The sequence below is a fragment of the Peromyscus leucopus genome, chromosome 7 (assembly GCF_004664715.2).
Source record: "Peromyscus leucopus breed LL Stock chromosome 7, UCI_PerLeu_2.1, whole genome shotgun sequence".
Lineage (NCBI taxonomy): Eukaryota > Metazoa > Chordata > Mammalia > Rodentia > Cricetidae > Peromyscus > Peromyscus leucopus.
Window position 1 is genome coordinate 19514645 of NC_051069.1, and position 18139 is coordinate 19532783.

The 18139-nt window shown below is 42.5% G+C and overlaps 1 protein-coding gene across 1 annotated transcript in view; it reads right to left on the reverse strand.

The window, feature by feature from the left end:
* Positions 1-781: 781 nt before the first annotated feature.
* Positions 782-18139, reverse strand: part of C7H11orf65 (chromosome 7 C11orf65 homolog) — a 29075-nt gene continuing 11717 nt past the window's right edge. The window contains exons 4-9 of the mRNA XM_028865118.2: positions 15475-15528; positions 11466-11669; positions 9191-9321; positions 6419-6589; positions 4270-4325; positions 782-1089 (exon numbers count right to left, since the gene is read on the reverse strand). Coding sequence (XP_028720951.1) covers positions 938-1089; positions 4270-4325; positions 6419-6589; positions 9191-9321; positions 11466-11669; positions 15475-15528 — 768 coding nt within the window. The 3' untranslated portion in view covers positions 782-937. The remainder of the gene's footprint in view (positions 1090-4269; positions 4326-6418; positions 6590-9190; positions 9322-11465; positions 11670-15474; positions 15529-18139) is intronic.

The following is an 18139-nucleotide window of genomic DNA, read 5'->3' on the forward strand; positions in this document are numbered from 1 at the left end:
CGTTGAAAGTCATCAAAACCACAAGATGCCATCATACTCTTCTCAAAAACCAAACAAAAGAAGTATGTCAAGAATATGGGGAAAGGCCCGGTGACGGTGGCACACACCTTTAATCCCAGCACTCGGGAGGCAGAGCCAGGTGGATCTCTGTGAGTTCGAGACCCTCCTGGTCTACAGAGCGAGATCCAGGACAGGCACCAAAACTACACGGAGAAACCCTGTCTCAAAAAAAAAAAAAAAAAAAGAATTTGGGGAAAAGAACCGTTTATATACTGGTGGAGGAAAGTAAATTAGGATAGTCATCATGGAGAGGAGTTGAGGTTACTCCAAAAATTCAAATCCAAACTACTATTTGATCCAGCAATGTATACACTTCTGGGTGTATAGCTAAAGGAAACGAGTGTGCTAAAGAAATCCATGCACTCCTACATTCATCGCAGCGCCATTCAGCCAAAGGCACCAAACTAAAGGAGACTGAATTGTAAGTACCCTGACTGGATTGGTACACATTGTATACATGTTGTGAAATACACTGTGCCCCAGAAATGTGTAAATGGTTACCTGTGCATAATTTAAAAAATGCTTCAGTGGACAGTTCAGGATAAAAAAATAAGTGAGGGGCATTTGGACATGGAGTGTACAGTGAATGAGTCTGCCCTGAGCAACTGTACTAAAAGCAAATTGTATTTGGAGTTTTTTAAATACCTAAATAATGATACTTTATTTTAAATGTGATTGTCAGACAACTACAGTTTATCAGAATACCAGGAGGTACTTACTATACACTGTCCAGTGTAGTATTTCTTTAGTCTTCCTTAATTAGGAGTAAATAATATATACACAAGTCATTGTAGTCAGAATACACAGTCTCTTGGCTTAACTGAAAATGGGCTTGAAGGGCCATTTGCTCAGAAAAGGAAGTCCTTTATGGTTTCATTCAAAACATGGAACTGGGTGATAAGCTAGTGAACGGCCGTTTCACATAAGTATTTTCATAATAATTATCCTCATACGGTGCTTCCATTGGTGTCTGTGACCCATCTCCATAGTTGCCAACTAGGCTTTTCTGTATTCTTTCAAGCTTGACATCTACAGAGAAATGACAGGTGGTTAGAACAGGGCCCTGCCCGGTAGTCCTTTCTTTCACACTTTGAGCACATGTCCGTATTGCTGTTTAACAGAAACTCTCAATGCTCTGATCTTCTGTTCATTCTGTTTTAACCATTGTCCAGCTCTACATAGGTCGCTGTATGGCCCAGCTTCTAGGTGTGACCTCCTAATAACTACCTGTGTAGTTTGGGGCAGGTCATCTATGTTCTGTAAGCCCAAGTCTTCATCTGTAAAATTTAAGACCGTGGTAGCACCTGCCTCATGGTGTGTGTATACCTGAAGAAGGCCAGAGAATGTTGTGAGGTGACCTTTCCATCACATTGCCTTATTGTCTTGAGTCAGGATCTCTCGCTGAACACAGAACACCTGGGATCCATGTGTGTCCACTCCCTAATGCTGAGGTTACAGGTGCCCACAGGCTGTGTCTGGCCTTTCTTGTGCTAGGGTCTTTAAGTTTGCATAGCAAGTGGTCTTAGCCACTAAGCCATTCCCAAGGCTCTTCCTGGTTTTGTGAGTTAAATGAGATAGTCCATGGTGCTTGGAAGTAAGTGCTTTGTAATTAACTATAGTCATTTTTATATTCCCAAATGAACTGTCTTTCCCCTCTATGGATCTGCTCAGGAAACCCACCCTACCTGACCCCCGTGCACACACATGCACACCCTGTCTCTGTTTTGTGTTTTTGAGACAGGGTCTTTCTATTACATAATCCTGACTGTCCTGGGAACTTACTATGTTGATCAGGCTGGCCTTGAACTCGGAGATATGCCTGCCTTCCTCATGTACCTGGCTTTCCCTAGCTTCTTGAAGGGTAGCACACATTCTCACAGTGCCACCATCTTTTCAATATTTAAGATCATTTTCACTTAACCTTTATCGTATCATAGCTGGAAGGAACATACCTTTTTTACCATAACCTTTCAGAACTTAGTCATTTATATTGTTTCCTTTTTTTGCATCTACCATTTATGTTCTTTTATCTACCAATAAACCACTTATGTGTGTACTTCTTGGAATTTCTGTGGCAAAGCTTTAACCTCCTTGCCCTTTACAATAAAGAGTTACCAAAATTGTTCTATAGAAGGTCATTGTAATAGTTAGTCTTGGCTGTCAACTTGACTCAATCTGGAGTCAGCTAAAAGGCTAGCAACCTCATGAGGAATTTGCTTGATCAGGTTAATTGAAGTGGGAAGGCCTCCCCTCAATATGGGTGGCACCTTTCGGTGGCAACTCAAATCAAAGAAGATGGAAAGCAAGGGCTTGCTCTGCCTGCTTGCCTTCACTTTAATGGCAAGTTCATCTATGCTGTCGCTGCATTCTTTCAGACCAGCAGCTGCCCAGGGACCCTCCCAGCTTTCAGTGCTGATGATGCACCCAGTGCCCATGGAGTGAGCAACCACGGGATTCTCAGGCTGTTCTGAGGTAGCCGTTGTTGAACTATTCAGATCACACCATATAAGCCAACCTAATAGATCAGCATTGACTCCATTAAATCCCCAACGCAAAAACTACTTGTTTGAGGAACAGGCATGGGGCCTGAAAAATGAAGAGTATGAGTGAAAAGTGGAACATGTTCATGTAGGTACAGCCAGAGACCATGGCCAGCTGAGTTTGTATGTGGAAAACTGTATTTGAGGCAGCAGACTATATGACAGTGTTTCAGCTGTGAATTCTTAACCTGCTGCAGTTCAAATCCTAACACAGACTGACCATCAGCTAGTCATAGCATCTCTCCTTCCTCAGAAAATGCAGATAATGGAACTTGTTTCATATATTTGTTTCAAAAATCAAGTTAAGTTCATTCTTCATTATAATTGCTAAGAGTTCACATTATCTGTTGTGGGTAGAATGGATGTGGGGAATATCAGCAAGGAAACCATTGAAGAAGTTATGAAAGGCCATCAACATATTGGATTTGAGGGGTAGCGGTGAGGTGGGAGTAAGTGAACAACTAATAGAAATGATAGCTCATATTGATGGGGTAATATGTGTTGGGCAGCAGCCTAAGCTCTGTTAAGTGTCAAGCACTACTCTAAGCTTGCTGTTGAGTGTGTCACAACAACAGCAGCACAAGAATTCAAACCCAGGCTCCACAGTCTAACCTCTCTGCCCGACTGCTTCTCATAGAAGGTAGCAAAGTTACACTCTGATCACAGGTAAGCACAGTCTTTGGCTATCGTGCTGGTTGGTTTTGTCTACTTGACACAAACATAGATGTGGGCAGAAAGACTCCTAGTTGAGAAATGCCTCTGTAAGACTGGCCTGTAAGCAAGCCTGAACTATTGCTTTGACCAGTGATGGGTGATGCCTCGAGGGCCCAGCCCACCTCTTGTGAGCATTGCCACCCCTGGGCAGGTAGTCTTGGGTGGTATAAGAAAGCAGGCTGAGCAAGCCATGGAGAGCAAGCCAGTCAGCAGCACCCCTCCATGGCCTCTGCATCAGTTCTTGCCCTGACTTCTTGGATGATGGTAATGTGGGAGTTTAAGTGAAATAGGCCTTTTCCTCCCCAAGTTGTTTTTGGTCCTGGTGTTTTATCACAGGATAGAAACCCTAAGACAGCTATGTTAGAGTCATTGGTATTTCTGTGGCATAATGATAGTTTTTCAGTGTGCAATTACTAGAAGGGCAGTAGTGGCATAGACCTTAAAAAACATTTCCAGCATTTGGAGGCATTCATTTTGCCAAATTAAGTTTGCTCACTGGAGATCATTACTGAAACCATGAGCTATGCAACTTTTTTTTAATCCAGTCTTAAATAAAATAGAAAAGCTATTTTCCAATGACAGTCCTACATATAAAGATAGAAATGACCTGACAGAGTCATTTATATCCACGTGTGCACACACACATTCTTCAGAATAATGAAAGGTTAGACATATATACAGATGTGAAGAATACTGTTTATACCCATACAGATTTTTCCATAAGTATTGCTAAAAGCCACCAACCTTGGACTGGAGTGATGGCTTAGTGGTTGAGAGTATTGGCTGTTATTCCAGAGGACCCATGTTCAGTTCCCAGCACCCATGTATTGGTACACAACTGTCTGTAACTCCAGTTCCAGGGGATCTGATGTCCTCTGCCTGCCTCCACAGGCACCAGGCATGAGTATACTTACATGGAGGCAAAATACTCACACACAAAAAAATAATCACCTACCTCTTAAGTTAGCTGAAGAGTTACTTGTAGCAGTTTCTTTCCATTTAGCAATATACCTGCAATATATTACATGGGCATTAAAGTGACTTATTACCAAATAACAAGTTAGTTCATTAACACATGTTTAATGGTGACGTCTTCACTAGTCTCAGTGTTTGATTTCCATAACTTTACCATCTCCTAGTACTCACATATGTTTATAAGACAATCTCCAGGACAAGGAGTTACAAGAGATTGAAATGGAACCTGCCAGCCATGGTGGCGCACACCTTTAATTCCAGCACTCTGGAGACACAGATCAGATCTCTGAGTTCTAGGAGGGCTGGGTGACATGGTAAGACCTTGTCTCAAAATAAAGTAATAAGGCCTTTAAAAAATTAATCTGTAATTATCCAGATTTTCGAAGGTCTTTCTTACTTACCAATTTTCCTGTAGGAAGAAATGACAGATTCAAAATTTTTCTCACAGAATGTGTCATTAAATCAGTTATAAATAAAGATAATAATAATGGAGACTGGATGCCATAAAAGCCAAGGGAAGTAGCTGCTTATCCCTGCCTAGGATCAAGCTGCTGCAAAGCCTCATTCTGCATCAGAAAATTGTGCCCGTGGTCAGAAGCACGACTGGTATATTCCCAGTAATCACTCACCTCACCCTAAGTTCTTGTCAGGGTTCAGTGAAAACACTTGGCTTTTTATGGACTTAACTGGAATGAATGGAAAGAAGTACGTAATCTGGAAACGTTTAAGAAAAAAAAAAAAAAAAAAACGTGGTTCTTCAGTTACTCTCAGCATTTCAAATCAAGGCCAACTCATCCCACTCCACACAGAATCTCACAGGAGTGACTGGCAGCGCAGATGTGATGACAAAGGTCTCTCTGAATAATGGGGAATTTCCCTTTGTCACCCTCTACTTCCTCTGGTCCCTTTCTCATGTTCTGTCAATGACTGACACCTCGATTCTCTGTCCCCTTTTCTCCCCCTTTCTAATGTCTTCCATTTCTTTACCCTCCTTAGAATTCTTCTCTTTGCCCAGGCACTATCCATGTTCCTTGTAGCTGAGTACACATTTAACAGCTTGGCTGAGGTATAATTTGTTGGCTGTCTAATCCACTCATGTGAAGTGTATGGTCCAGAGATGGTTAGTATATTCAGAGTTGTGCATTCTTCACACAGTCAATTTTCAAACATTATCATCACACCCAGAAGACACTCAACATTCTGCAGCTATGGCCTCCCTGTAATCCCAATTCCACAGCCTCGGGTAACCACTACTAATATGTGTTGTCCCTAAATTTATTTACTCTGCATATATCACATTTATACTTATGCTGCTTTCCCTTGACAATTTCATTGACATCATGACACATCCCAGAATTTCACTGTTCTACTGCGGAGTAATACTACGTTGTGTGGACGTACTAAGCTTGACTTGCCTAACCATCAACTGATGGACATTGGGATTGCCTCTAATTTTTTTCATTATAAAATGTTTCTGTGAACATTGGGGCTAGGTTTTGTGTGGACGTATATTTTCAGTTTTTCTTTGTACACACTTTGGAGTAGAATGGCTGGATTCTAGAGCAACACTTGAGAAGTTACCAGCCATTTCCCAAAGTGGCGGAACCACGGCACGTTCCTGCCAGCCACATAGAGAGGCTCCACTCTTGGCACTGCCAACACTTGTTACTAGTCATGCTGGTCATTTGAAGTCCCCCCCCCAACTGTGCCTTCAACTGGCATTTACCTTAGGACTGTATTGAACAGCCTAAATTCCCAACACACAAAATTCTAAAAATACTTTCAATGGCCATTTATGTTACTGATACAGTTTTTTAATATCTAGAAAGAATAGGTCATATAGATTGAAACTATTTGTTTACATAATCTTTGCATAATTAATCTTATGGTCTTAGCCTTGTTTCTGAATCCCAAAGTGAAACAGAGTAGAGTCACTTAGACACAGCTGTTGTAATGTATTCTTCTGCCTTACTATAATTTTCTCAAACCCAGTTCTTCCCTTTTGTGTTTAGACAAATAAAACTGTTTTTAAAGGTTGTGTTCATAACCCCAAGGTTCAACCTGGGAATGGGAAATTTTACAAAGGAAAAATAGAGGACTTTGTCCCACTATGATGGCTCTGTACTCACTCATCAAAGTTGAGTGTGTTCGTCCAGTTCAGCACTTCGTCTACTTCCCATTCCATCACAGAATCTACCCCTCCATCTTCAATGCTCCTGATCAGTCCTTTTGTTGCTTTGTGAATTAGGCCTAGAGTTTCATTATCTGTCGCCTTGGCCTCCAGGCTGCCCATGTAGTACCTAAATAAAGGAAAAGGAGAGACACACATCCTTTGCAATAACTGATTAGAAGTAAACACAACTGATGGGTGGTGGTGTTTCTATATTAAAATTACAAGTTAAGTCAAGCTTTTGTTCTGTATACTTCTGAACTAAGACCCTTGTGATAGACTCTTCCTGGAGCGATTTAATCACTAACCAGTGAGACTTCACTTATTCACCTGCCCTAAGTTTCACCATAGAAAAATCTGAATCACATTCTGAGTAGAAGACTCTTAGAGACTAAGCCAGCTTCTTGTTTTATAGGTGAAGAACTAAGTCCAGGAGGAATCGGGTAACTTCTACAACGTCACGAGGCTAATGGCAGTTAGAAAGGGAAAGGAGGTCTCCATCTTTGTGTCAGATACATTGCATACTTTTCTTACTTTTCTTTTAAAAGACAACTATTTGTGGTGGTGGTTTCTGCTTTCTTATATAAAGAATTGAGACTTGGGGAAGTCAAGGAATTGTTCAAGATCATGAAAGTAATAAGAGTGGGCACCGCCAGCATTTGACTCTGAGCACACCCTCCTCCTGTCTGATGCTATTTTAAGGTCAGTGTTCCCACCAAATACAAATAGGGAGATATCAGTAGTCCTTGCCAAGAGCATGGAACACAGAAATCCATTGAGGAGACAGCTGTATCAGCAGCAGACTTTGTCATCATTACTAGGTCTGAGCTACAAGAAATGCCTAGAAAGGCCTGCCCCTGTAGAGAAGGGACATAAATGATGCTTTGCCCCCAGAGTGCCTGAGGAGAGAGTCATCCCACTATGCTCCTCATCTGGATGGCTCCATTCTGCCACCCAACATGGTGGGTCTCCAGGGTGTCCAGGAGTCACCTCTATAGCCGGGAAGTAGTTTGTTTCCATGGACAACTGGGAACCGAGCCAGGGTCCTTTGCCAGGCCAACATTCAAAGAGACATGTGCAGGAGATGACTTTTTACTCCCAAAGCCGGTTTATAAAGTTAGCCCAACTGATCCACCAGGGGTGGACACGGAAGTATGGGGAAAACAAAGTTAACATGAAGCTTCCAATGTGAACTCCAGCCACAGACTTCAAATGAAAAGCATACTAATCAAATGCCTATTAGATGTTCTAACAAACTTAAAGAAACTCCATGAGATACAGGAGAATTACAGAAAATTCAACAAAACTGGGGAAATTTATGAATGAAACTTTTAGCAGATACAGATGATGAAATAATATTTACAAGTAAGGGATTCACTAATTCAAATTAATCATGCAGTTGATAGCTTCACCATTACATTAAGTCAGGAGAAAAATATTGCCGGGCGGTGGTGGCGCACGCCTTTAATCCCAGCACTCGGGAGGCAGAGCCAGGCGGATCTCTGTGAGTTCGAGGCCAGCCTGGGCTACCAAGTGAGCTCCAGGAAAGGCGCAAAGCTACACAGAGAAACCCTGTCTCAAAAAACCAAAAAAAAAAAAATATGAACAGAAAAATATATCTTTTGTAATATCTTAGATGGAAAAAAAGAGTGAAGGAAAACTCTAAGATACAGTGGCACTGTTGAAAAATTCTGAGTCAGTACAAGATGACAAGAAGTGGGAAGACAGAATGCCAGGCAGTGGTGACGCACGCCTTTAATCCCAGCACTCGGGAGGCAGAGCCAGGCGGATCTCTGTGAGTTCGAGGCCAGCCTGGACTACCAAGTGAGTTCCAGGAGAGGCGCAAAGCTACACAGAGAAACCCTGTCTCGAAAAACCAAAAAAAAAAAAAAAAAAAAAAAGTGGGAAGACAGACCCTTGCCAATGAAATGTCTCTGACCTGGGGAAAGATGTGGATGTGCAGGCACAGAGGCCCAAGGGCCCTGAAAGAATGTGACACACTCATGCCTGTGATCCAAGCACTTGAGGATGCCATGAATTAAACAATTTGAACAAAGTTCATTAAGACTAATAAAGACTTTCTGAGACAAGAACTGAGGAAACTCACCTCATCACTAGACCTGTCCTACAGTAAATGCTCAAAGAAGGCCTGTACCGTAAGTGAAAGGGCAGTATCTTTTCTAAATGCATTTCCTTGTGCAATGTCCTAGTCACCTTTTAATTGTCCAGATCAGATTGGCCTATTGATATGTCTGTGGGAGATTGTCTTGACTGTTGTTGATGTAGGAAGACCCAGCTCGCCTGCTCAGCTCCAGTCTGGGTAGATGGTGCTGGGCTGCATAAAAAAGCTAGCTAAGGCTGAGCCAGCAAGCAGCGCTATTCCACATTTTCTGTTTCAAGTGGTGCATGACCTCCTGCCCTGGCTTCCCTCGGTGATGGACTGTAACCTGCGAGCTGAAATCAACCCTTCCTTCCCCTAAGTTGCTGTGGCCAGATCATTTTCTCACAGCAGCAGAGAATAAACCATACCCTTAGCTTTTATAGTCTGTGTGTGTGGGTGGGGGTCTATTTCTCAGTCCTATGGTCTGACCTAGTCATCTCTGTGCTGGTTACAATGTCTTGATTGCAGTTGCCTTGTAAGCTTTAAAATTAAAAATTAAGTAGGTCAAGTTCTCCAACCTTTCTCAAAAATACCTTCTATTTCTTTAATAAGACCAAACCATCTACTTACATTTGCCTCATCCATTCTATCTTTTTAATTTTTCTTTTCTTTTCCATGTCTTGCTTTCTCTTCAGTTTAGAGAAATGAAATTCGCTTTCCTTTGTGCTTTCCAATACTTCACTTTCAAGTGGTATCCAAAACTATGGTGGGGTGGAGATTGCAGAATTAAAATACTGATTGTGAAGAACTCTCTATATAGACAAGAACTTGTGTTGGTGGGAATGTGCAAGAGAAGAGCAGAACAGAAGACAGGCCTTTCCAAGGGAGTTCTAATTAAGTTATGGGCAACAGATCGTTTCAGAAGTACCTGTTCCAGCAACACTGACAAACTACTTGTGTACTGGGGCGTTCCTTCAGCACCCAGTGAAATGAATGACTAGTAAACCTAAGCAGGTTTGTCTGATCTCACCTGAACATACCGAGCCCCTCCTGGCACTACTGGCTTTTCATGACTAACCCTCAAGGATTAAATCCACTCAGAAAGGAGAAGTGCCTCTACTTTCTCCTCTCTACTATCTCCCAAACTGTGGCTTCTTTGAATGGCATGCCCTCCTAGCTGGTTGTTTGTGTTCCCGATTTATCCTCTCTTCCTACAATACAATCACTAGGTAATGGTTGCTATATCTCCAACAGTTTGTCCTGTACTTACTGTACTGCACTAAAGCATCCTGCCTACTTGGCTTATCTCTAGGTATAAGCATCCTCTGAGAGAGAAGGAGCTGTGTCTTCTGACCACTGCATTCTTAATGGCTAGAACTATGCCCAGCACATGATAGGCATATAATAAAGTACTGAATGAGTGGATTCACACCTTGGTCATTTTAAACATCTCAAACATTTAGACATTCGGTATATGGGCATACCACATCCTATAATCTGTGTTTTGAGTATATCATTAGCAGAGAGAAAATAAAAATGGCCTAGTTTCAAACCTGATTATTAAAAATAAACGTAAGAGAAGCCTGCCCACTGACTCATGATGAGCATCTATGTGGTGGATAGAGAGGAGAGAGAGAGAGAGAGAAGTGGAGCAGGTTGTGCGCCATGGAAAGAGGCAGAACTGGAGACATGATGGCAGCAAGAACCAGGCTGATGTGAGTGGCCTGAGCTGCCACCTGAGTCCATAGGATGTCCACCCCATGCTGCCACCCCTGGCCATATGTGCACCCAGGGTCCTGATGTGGATATATCTGTGTTGATGTCCATGGGGACTGGCAGAGGCCATGCAGATGTCTGTGGTCGGGGATGCCGCCGTAAACCATGTTGATATCCAAGGGCCATGCTGAGTTGCGCCACCCCAGCCAGGCACAAGTTGCAGGAGAGCTGGCTCTGTGGAAGCCTGGGCTGACCAACTCTGCCGCCACCTGGGAACAGATCCAGGGCTTGGAGTTGGCTCACCCCAGCAGCCACCCCATCTATGAGATGCTGGGACATGTGAAGGGGCTGGTCCTGTGGAACCATAGCCGCAGGATCTCCATGACTGGGGCAACAGCAGGACATCCAAGAGGAGTCTCGGTGAGGGTCCAGTATTGATGCTGTAGCAGAAGCCAGAGGTCTTGAACCAAACCAATGACTCATGGCAGTGAACATTGGCAAGTAAAGCTGTTTATTCAAAAGGGTTTACTGCATGACACACTGCAGCTCCCAGTGCCACTACAACAGATGAATATTCGATGGAGAGGCAGAAAGGATGGAGGAGCGGAGTGGTACCTGCAGGGCAGAACTGGAGATGAGACAGCCATGATGGGTGTGAGAGGAGGCTGACATTGAGAGAGAAGCAGGTCGTTGCTCAGAGGGGTCAGCAAGATGTTGTTTTTGAATTTTAATTTTTGTTTGAGGGGGGAGGTTACAGGGGTGGAGGGCAGATGTGGAAGGACTGGGAAATGAGTGGGATTGGGCTGCATGATATGAAATTCCCAGAGAACCAATAAAAAATTATTATGTTGAAAAAATAAACTAAGGCGTCAATGAGATGGCTCACTGTGTGAAAACACCACTCAAAACTGACAACCCGGGTGTGAAGGAGAGTGCCAACTCCCACAAGTTGTCTACATGCACACTGGAGTACACAATCACCCATGCTATCATTTTTACACACACACACAATAATTAATTCAAATAATTCTAAGGATAACAACGTATCTTATTTAATAATACCAGGATAGCTAAGTTAAGCAATTTTTTCAACTCAATTATGATTATTAAAATTCAAGATTAATTTTTAAAAACAAGATTGATTTCTAAATGTATAAAATGAAAACCAGCACAATTTCCCTTTGCTTACTCTTCGGGAAACAGGTCTCCAGCCATTGTTCTCCACACGGCGGTACCAGCCACTGTGGTCCTCCTCAACCAGAGGTGGATCATCTTTATTATGAGATGTGCATTTTGCTTGGAGCTTTGTGTAATCTCTGGGGCTATTAGCACACAGATCTTCAACATGTCTGTGAGTAAAAATTTTATAGTATATCTGAGGTGGAAATTTAACCTGTAGATGGGAAAGTTCAAAGCATCATTGGAATTCAATAACAGCAATGGGTTACATTTTTAAAATTCTTTTAAACTTCATGTAAGTGTGCTTTAAAACTACCAAACAAGGACTCCAGCCAGGGAAGCAGGTAGGCTAGCTGTAGATCTTCACTTCTCCCTCTGCTCTTCCAAATCCAATCCTCCAGGTCACCCCTAGCTGCCACAGACCACCTGCTGAGGCCTCCCTTCCATCTGCCCCATCTCCAGTGGACCACACATATCTTCCCCTCCTAGCCTCCCTCCCCAAACTCATTTCTTTATCCCAGGCCCTAACTCCAGTAGGCACTCCCTGGGGAAACACAGGCAACTGCAGATCTTCACCTCTCCCTCCATTCCTCCAAGTCCATTCCCCAGTCTCATTCCCAGCTCTATAGAAGACCTTCTGCTGTGGCCTCTCCTCACTCCCTGCCCCCATTCCCAGGGGACTAAGCAGATCCTGTGGAACACCCTGCTTTCTTCCCTTCTGTGGACCCCCTCAAAACGTCCCTCCTGGCCCATCCCCATTCTCATGTGTTAGCTCCCAGTACTAAGAAATACATTTTATCTGGAACTCTCAGTGGCCACACCTAACAGGATCCCAGAAAAATTCCTATCAGGCAACATACATCCACAGTCTCCTAAGAACCAGAGAGGGCAACAGAAATCAAGAAACAAAACACGCACCCAACGAAGACAAGATCAGATATCAGCATCTAGAATTACAATCTTCCCAACCCCAGATGCCCAGACGCCAGTATAAAAACAAGGAAACAGCCAGAACAATATGTCTCCACTAAGGCCAGCAGCCCTCCCACAGCAGGCCCTGAGAAACACAACCTAGCTGAAACACAAGAAAAGGACCTTAAAATAGCCATTATGAACATGATAGAGGTCCTTACAGAAGAAATGAGTAAATCTCCTCACCTATGAAAACACAAACAAACAATGGAAGGAAATGAATAAAACAGTTCAAGGCCTGAAAGTGGAAATCAATAGCCCACCTATATATATACAATAGCCTACCTAAATACAAACAACAAAGAAAGAAATCAGGGAAGCACCTTTCACAGTAGCCTCAAATAATACAAAATATCTTGAGGCAACTCTAAGCAACTCATATCAAAATATGAAAAAACTTAATGACACTGAAGAAATTGAAGAAGTTATCAGAAGATGGAAAGATCTCCCATGCTCATGGATCAGTAACATTAATACAGTAAAAATGGTCATCCTACAAGGCAGTCTATAGATTCAATGCAATCCCCATCAAAATTCCAACACAGTTCTCCACAGATCTTGAAAGGACAAATTTCAGCTTTATATGAACGAACTGCAAGAGGCATCACTATGCCTGATTTTAATTGTTTTATAGAACCATGGTAATTAAAACAGCATGGTATTGGCACAAAAACAGACATGTTGATCAATGAAATCAAACTGAAGACCCAAACATAAATCCATACACTTATGGACACTTGATTTTTTTTTTTTAAACGAAGACAGCATCTTCAACAAATAGTACTGGTCAAACTGGATGTCTGCATGTAGAAGAATGCAAATTGATTCATACTTATCATCCTGCACAAAACTAACCCAAATGGATCAAAGACCTCAACATAAAACCAGACACACTGAACCTGACTAGAAGAGAAAGTGGGGAAGATTCTTAAACTACTTGGCAGGGACTGGAGAGATGGCCCAGCAGTTAAGAGCACTGGCTGATCTTCCAGAGGACCTGGCTTCAGTTCCCAGCACCTACATGGCAGCTCACAACTGTCTGTAATTCCAAGATCAGACATAGACATACATTCAGGCAAAACACCTATGCACATAAAATAAAAATAAATAATTAATATATATAAAAAACACATTGACACAGGAAAATATTTTCTGAACAGAAGACCAATGGCTCAGGCACTAAGATCAACAATTAATAAATGGGACTTCATGAAACTGAAAAGCCAAGGACACCATCAATAGGACAGACAAAGTGGCAGCCTATAGAACAGTAAAAGATTTTTACCAACTACACATTCAATAGAGGTTTAATATCCAAAATAAATAAAGAACTCAACAGAAGAATGGATAAAAGAAAATATGGAACATTTACACCATGGATTATTATCCAGCCATTACAAAGATAATAAAATCATTAAATTAATGGGTAAACGGATGGAACTAGAAAAAAATTATCCTGAGTGATGTATCCCAGACCCAGAAATATGATGTATATTCATTTATATGTGGCTATTAGCTGTTAAGTCATCAATGACCAAGGTACAATCTTAGAACCACAGAGGTTAGGTATAGAGTAAGAGACAAGGGGTGATAGATCATGCTAGGAAAAGCAAATAGAATCGAGAGATATGGATGGGGGAGGCTGGAATGTGAGGATCAAGTGGGGAGGGAGAGAAAAAGGGGAATGAGGGAAGGAATATGGGGAGAAACAGCTAAAATTGAAGGGTAGTATGGGAACTTAATACAGTAGAGGCTAAAATATATACATATATGAAGGCCATCTAAGTGAAATCACCAAATAATGGGGAAGACAGAGTCCCATCTAGCCATTTCTTGTCACCCAGTGAAACATCTAGTACCAGAATTGGGCTGAATCTAACTAAGTTGTTGGCTAAAGGAGTCCCATGGAATCCCCAGATAACTCAGGCTGTTGCCAAGACCATAGGTTGTTCCTCACAAACTGACAGGAAAGTCCCCATTGCTGAAGACAACACCTATACAACTCACTGAACATAAAGAAGTCAAGCTGGTGCCTACACAGAGCCTTCACCTCCAAGTTGAGCTTCTCTGCACACTACCAAAAGAGAAACATAAACACTACCGCAGCCACCAACCCTTTGATCTGCAATGCTGTCCCACCTGCAAGATACGCTAGGGCAATGGTGGCACAAAGCTTGTGGGAGTAACCAACCAATGTCTTATTTGACTTAGGGTGCACTCCATGAGATGGAACCCATACGACATTACTTGGGTGACCAAGAACTTGAGACTAGATAGTCCAGGGACCAAGGGTAAAACCAAATACCGCCCCACCCAAAAAAAGTAACAATAAAATGGCTTCTAATGACATTCTGCTGTCCTCATAAATCAGTGCCTTGTTCTACCATCCTCAGAGATGCTTCCTCCTGCAGCAGATGTGAACGAATACAGAGATCCACAGCTGGACAATGTGCAGAGAATGAGAGACCTTGAAACACTCAGCCCTAAATGAGATGTCTCCATCAAACCCCTCCCCTTATGGCTCAGGGAACTCTGTGGAAGAGGAAGTGGAGTATAAGAGCCAGAGGAAATGGAAGACACCAAGAAATCAGGCCCTCTAAATCAACATGAGTCAAGCTCATATGAACTCACAGAGTCTGGGGCAGCATGTGCAGGGCCTGAATGGGTCTGTACCAGGTCTTCTGTGTATACACTATGGCTTCTAGCTTAGGGTTTTTATGGGATTCCCGTGTGTGCTAACAAGTGGGTCTCTGACTCTTGTGCCTTCTCTTGGGCTCTTTCTCTTCCGTTTGTTTTGTCCAGTTCTGGTGTGTTAGTTTTTGTTTTAGCATAACATATCATATCATTCATGCCATTATCCCTTAGAAGTCTGTTTGCTTTCTAATGAGACAGAAAGGGAGTGGATCTGGATGAGAAGAGAGGTGAGGAGGAACTGGGAAGAGTAGAGGGAGGGGAAGCTGTAATCGGGATCTATTATGTGAGAAGAAAATCCATTTTCAATAAAAGCGATAAACAAACCTACCAAACAAGGGCTCATACATACTCACCCCACCCAGCCTGAATCGGACTTGAATGCCAGCAGCACCATCCAGGAGCTCCGCCTGTGAGAAAACAGATGTGCCATCAACATTCCGTGAGCATCACCTTGTTACTTCTCATTCTGTCCATTAAAAGCAGTCGCTGGTATTTACTACTTACAAAACAGGTCAGGTGAATAGGCTTCAAATAATTCTATTTAAATCATAAAATATTTTTATTTTTAATTATGATTATGTGGGGGGTACATGTGAGTACAGGTACCGTGGAAGCCAGAGACATTGGATCCCACTGAAGCTGGAGTTTCAGGTGGTTGTGAGCCACCTAATGTGGGTGCTGGGAACTGAACTTGGGTCCTCGGGCAGAGCAGTGTGAGCTCTTAACTGCTGAGCTATTTCTCCAGCCCTGGAATCATAAAAATACTTCGAAAGTTAAGGACTTATGGACAGCTCTTAGGATAATGTGGGAGCCTACAGAAGTATGCTAGGGAGATCTGAGCTTGCTTTACTCAGCAGGGCTGCATGAGAAGATGATTGGACCACGGGTCTGGGTACCAGGTGTTTGGAGGGGTCTACATTTGGTTGTATCTAGCAAGGGGAAGTCTTTTGCACCTCCCCTTGGCAGTTATAAAAAGCCTTTTTTGATTTTGTTTTTGTTTTTGAGACAGGGTTTCTCTGTGTATCTTTGCACCTTTCCTGGATCTCGCTCTGTAGACCAGGCTGGCCTGGAACTCACAGAGATCCACTTGCCTCTGCCTCCCAAATGCTGGGATTAAAGGCATGCGCCACCAACACCTGGCAAAGCCTTTTTTGAATAAAGTTCTGGGCCATTGGGTGTTGAACCAGGTCCTCCCGAAGCTATCCTGTGTTTCTGTTTTTCTTCTTCTCAGCAAGGCCTATCATTCTACTTAATATTTCTTATTTCTCTCTCCTCTTCATAGGAACCCTGGAAAAGGTGGGAGCTGGTCCCCCACAGGTTAACTGGAAAAATACTGCCAAGCTCTCCTTTCTGTGCAATATAAATGCAAATCTTCAGATGAGTGTGGTGGGGCACCCTCATCCCAGCACTCGGGAGGCCGAGGCAGGTGGAGCACAGGGAGTTCAAGACCAGCCTGGACTACAGAGCGAGCTCCAGGACAGCCAGGACTATATAGATAGAGAGATCCTGTCTCAAAACAACAACAAAAAAAATACAAATCCTAAGTGACTTATTATTTGTAAAACAGAAATAATAAGTCCTCAAATATATGACTTACATATAGAATGTTATACCTTGTAAATAAATTCAGAAAAAAAAAATAATAACTGGTCCACTCAAGCTCAACACGAGATGGGCCTTTCCTAACTAGCTTTTGTTAAGTCAAAAAAAGACTCAAATTATGTGTGTAGTAAATCTTGTAAATGTAGTGCCCTGCACCAAAAAGAAAATGGGTGGTGGTGGGGGAACTTGATCCCTTATCTGAAGACAGCTCACATCTATCTCCTTGATTATATTAGGTTAGATGAGAAAATAGGTATTTTGGTTTGAAAAATCTATTAATTTTTCAGAATAATTTTCTCCTGGCTAAAACCTTTGTAAATGAAATACAAAGTATACAATTCTGCATAAAATTTTTCATGTTTGGATGGTGACATCACACATACATGTACTTTCACTAGGATTTGGACAAATTTTAAGTGTGTAGCTCTATGAATTTTTACATGTTTGTATATTTCATGGCATCTCTAAGTCATATAAAAATCATAAACACTTCCAGCATTGTGGTCCTGTGACTTCTCCCAGTTGACTATCCTTAAAAATCTCTTTTATCAGGCTGAGGGGGCCCCCAGCTGGATCAGGCCCTCTGAATAGGTGAGACAATTGATTGGCTTGATCAGTTTGGGAGGCAATTAGGCAGTGAGTTGGCTGTTTGAAACCTGGGGCTTATGCAGGGACGCTTGGCTCAGTCTGGGAGGAAGGGACTGGACCTGCCTGGACTGAGTCTACCAGGTTGATCGCAGTCCTCGGGGGGAGGATTTGCCCTGGAGGAGGTGGGAATGGGGGGTGGGCTGGGGGTAAGAGGAGGGCGTGGGAGGGGGGGAGAATAGGGGAACCCGTGGCTGATATGTAGAACTGAATGGTATTGTAAAATAAAATAAAATAAAAAAATAAAAATCTCTTTTATCTTCCTGGATTAATGTTGGCAGGTTTTGAATTTCGCACAAAAGGAATTATACATTTATATACTATTTTGGTGCCTGGATTTTTGTTCAGCTTTAATCTTTGATGGATGTATAAGATCCATCCATGGGGTTGGGGATTTAGTTCAGTGGTAGAGCGCTTGCCTAGTAGTGCAAGGCCCTGGGTTCGGTCCTCAGCTCTGGGGGTTGGGGAGAGATTAAAAAAAAAAATCCATCCAAGTGGATAGATACATGGGTTATTTTGCATTGCTACTAGCATTTTATCATACCAGCCTATCAACTCTTACAGCTCCACATTTGCTCTGTCTGTACTGTAGCCTCTATAGCTTGAGTTACAGAGCTGCTGTGAACATTACCCTTCATGTCTTCTGGTGGATTCCTGAATTTTTCTCTTGGTTGTACACTCAGGAATGGACTAGAAGAGGTTCTGGGGCATGTCGGTTCACTTTCTGTTTCTGAAACAAAATACTGGTGACTGGGAAGGTTTTCCTTACAG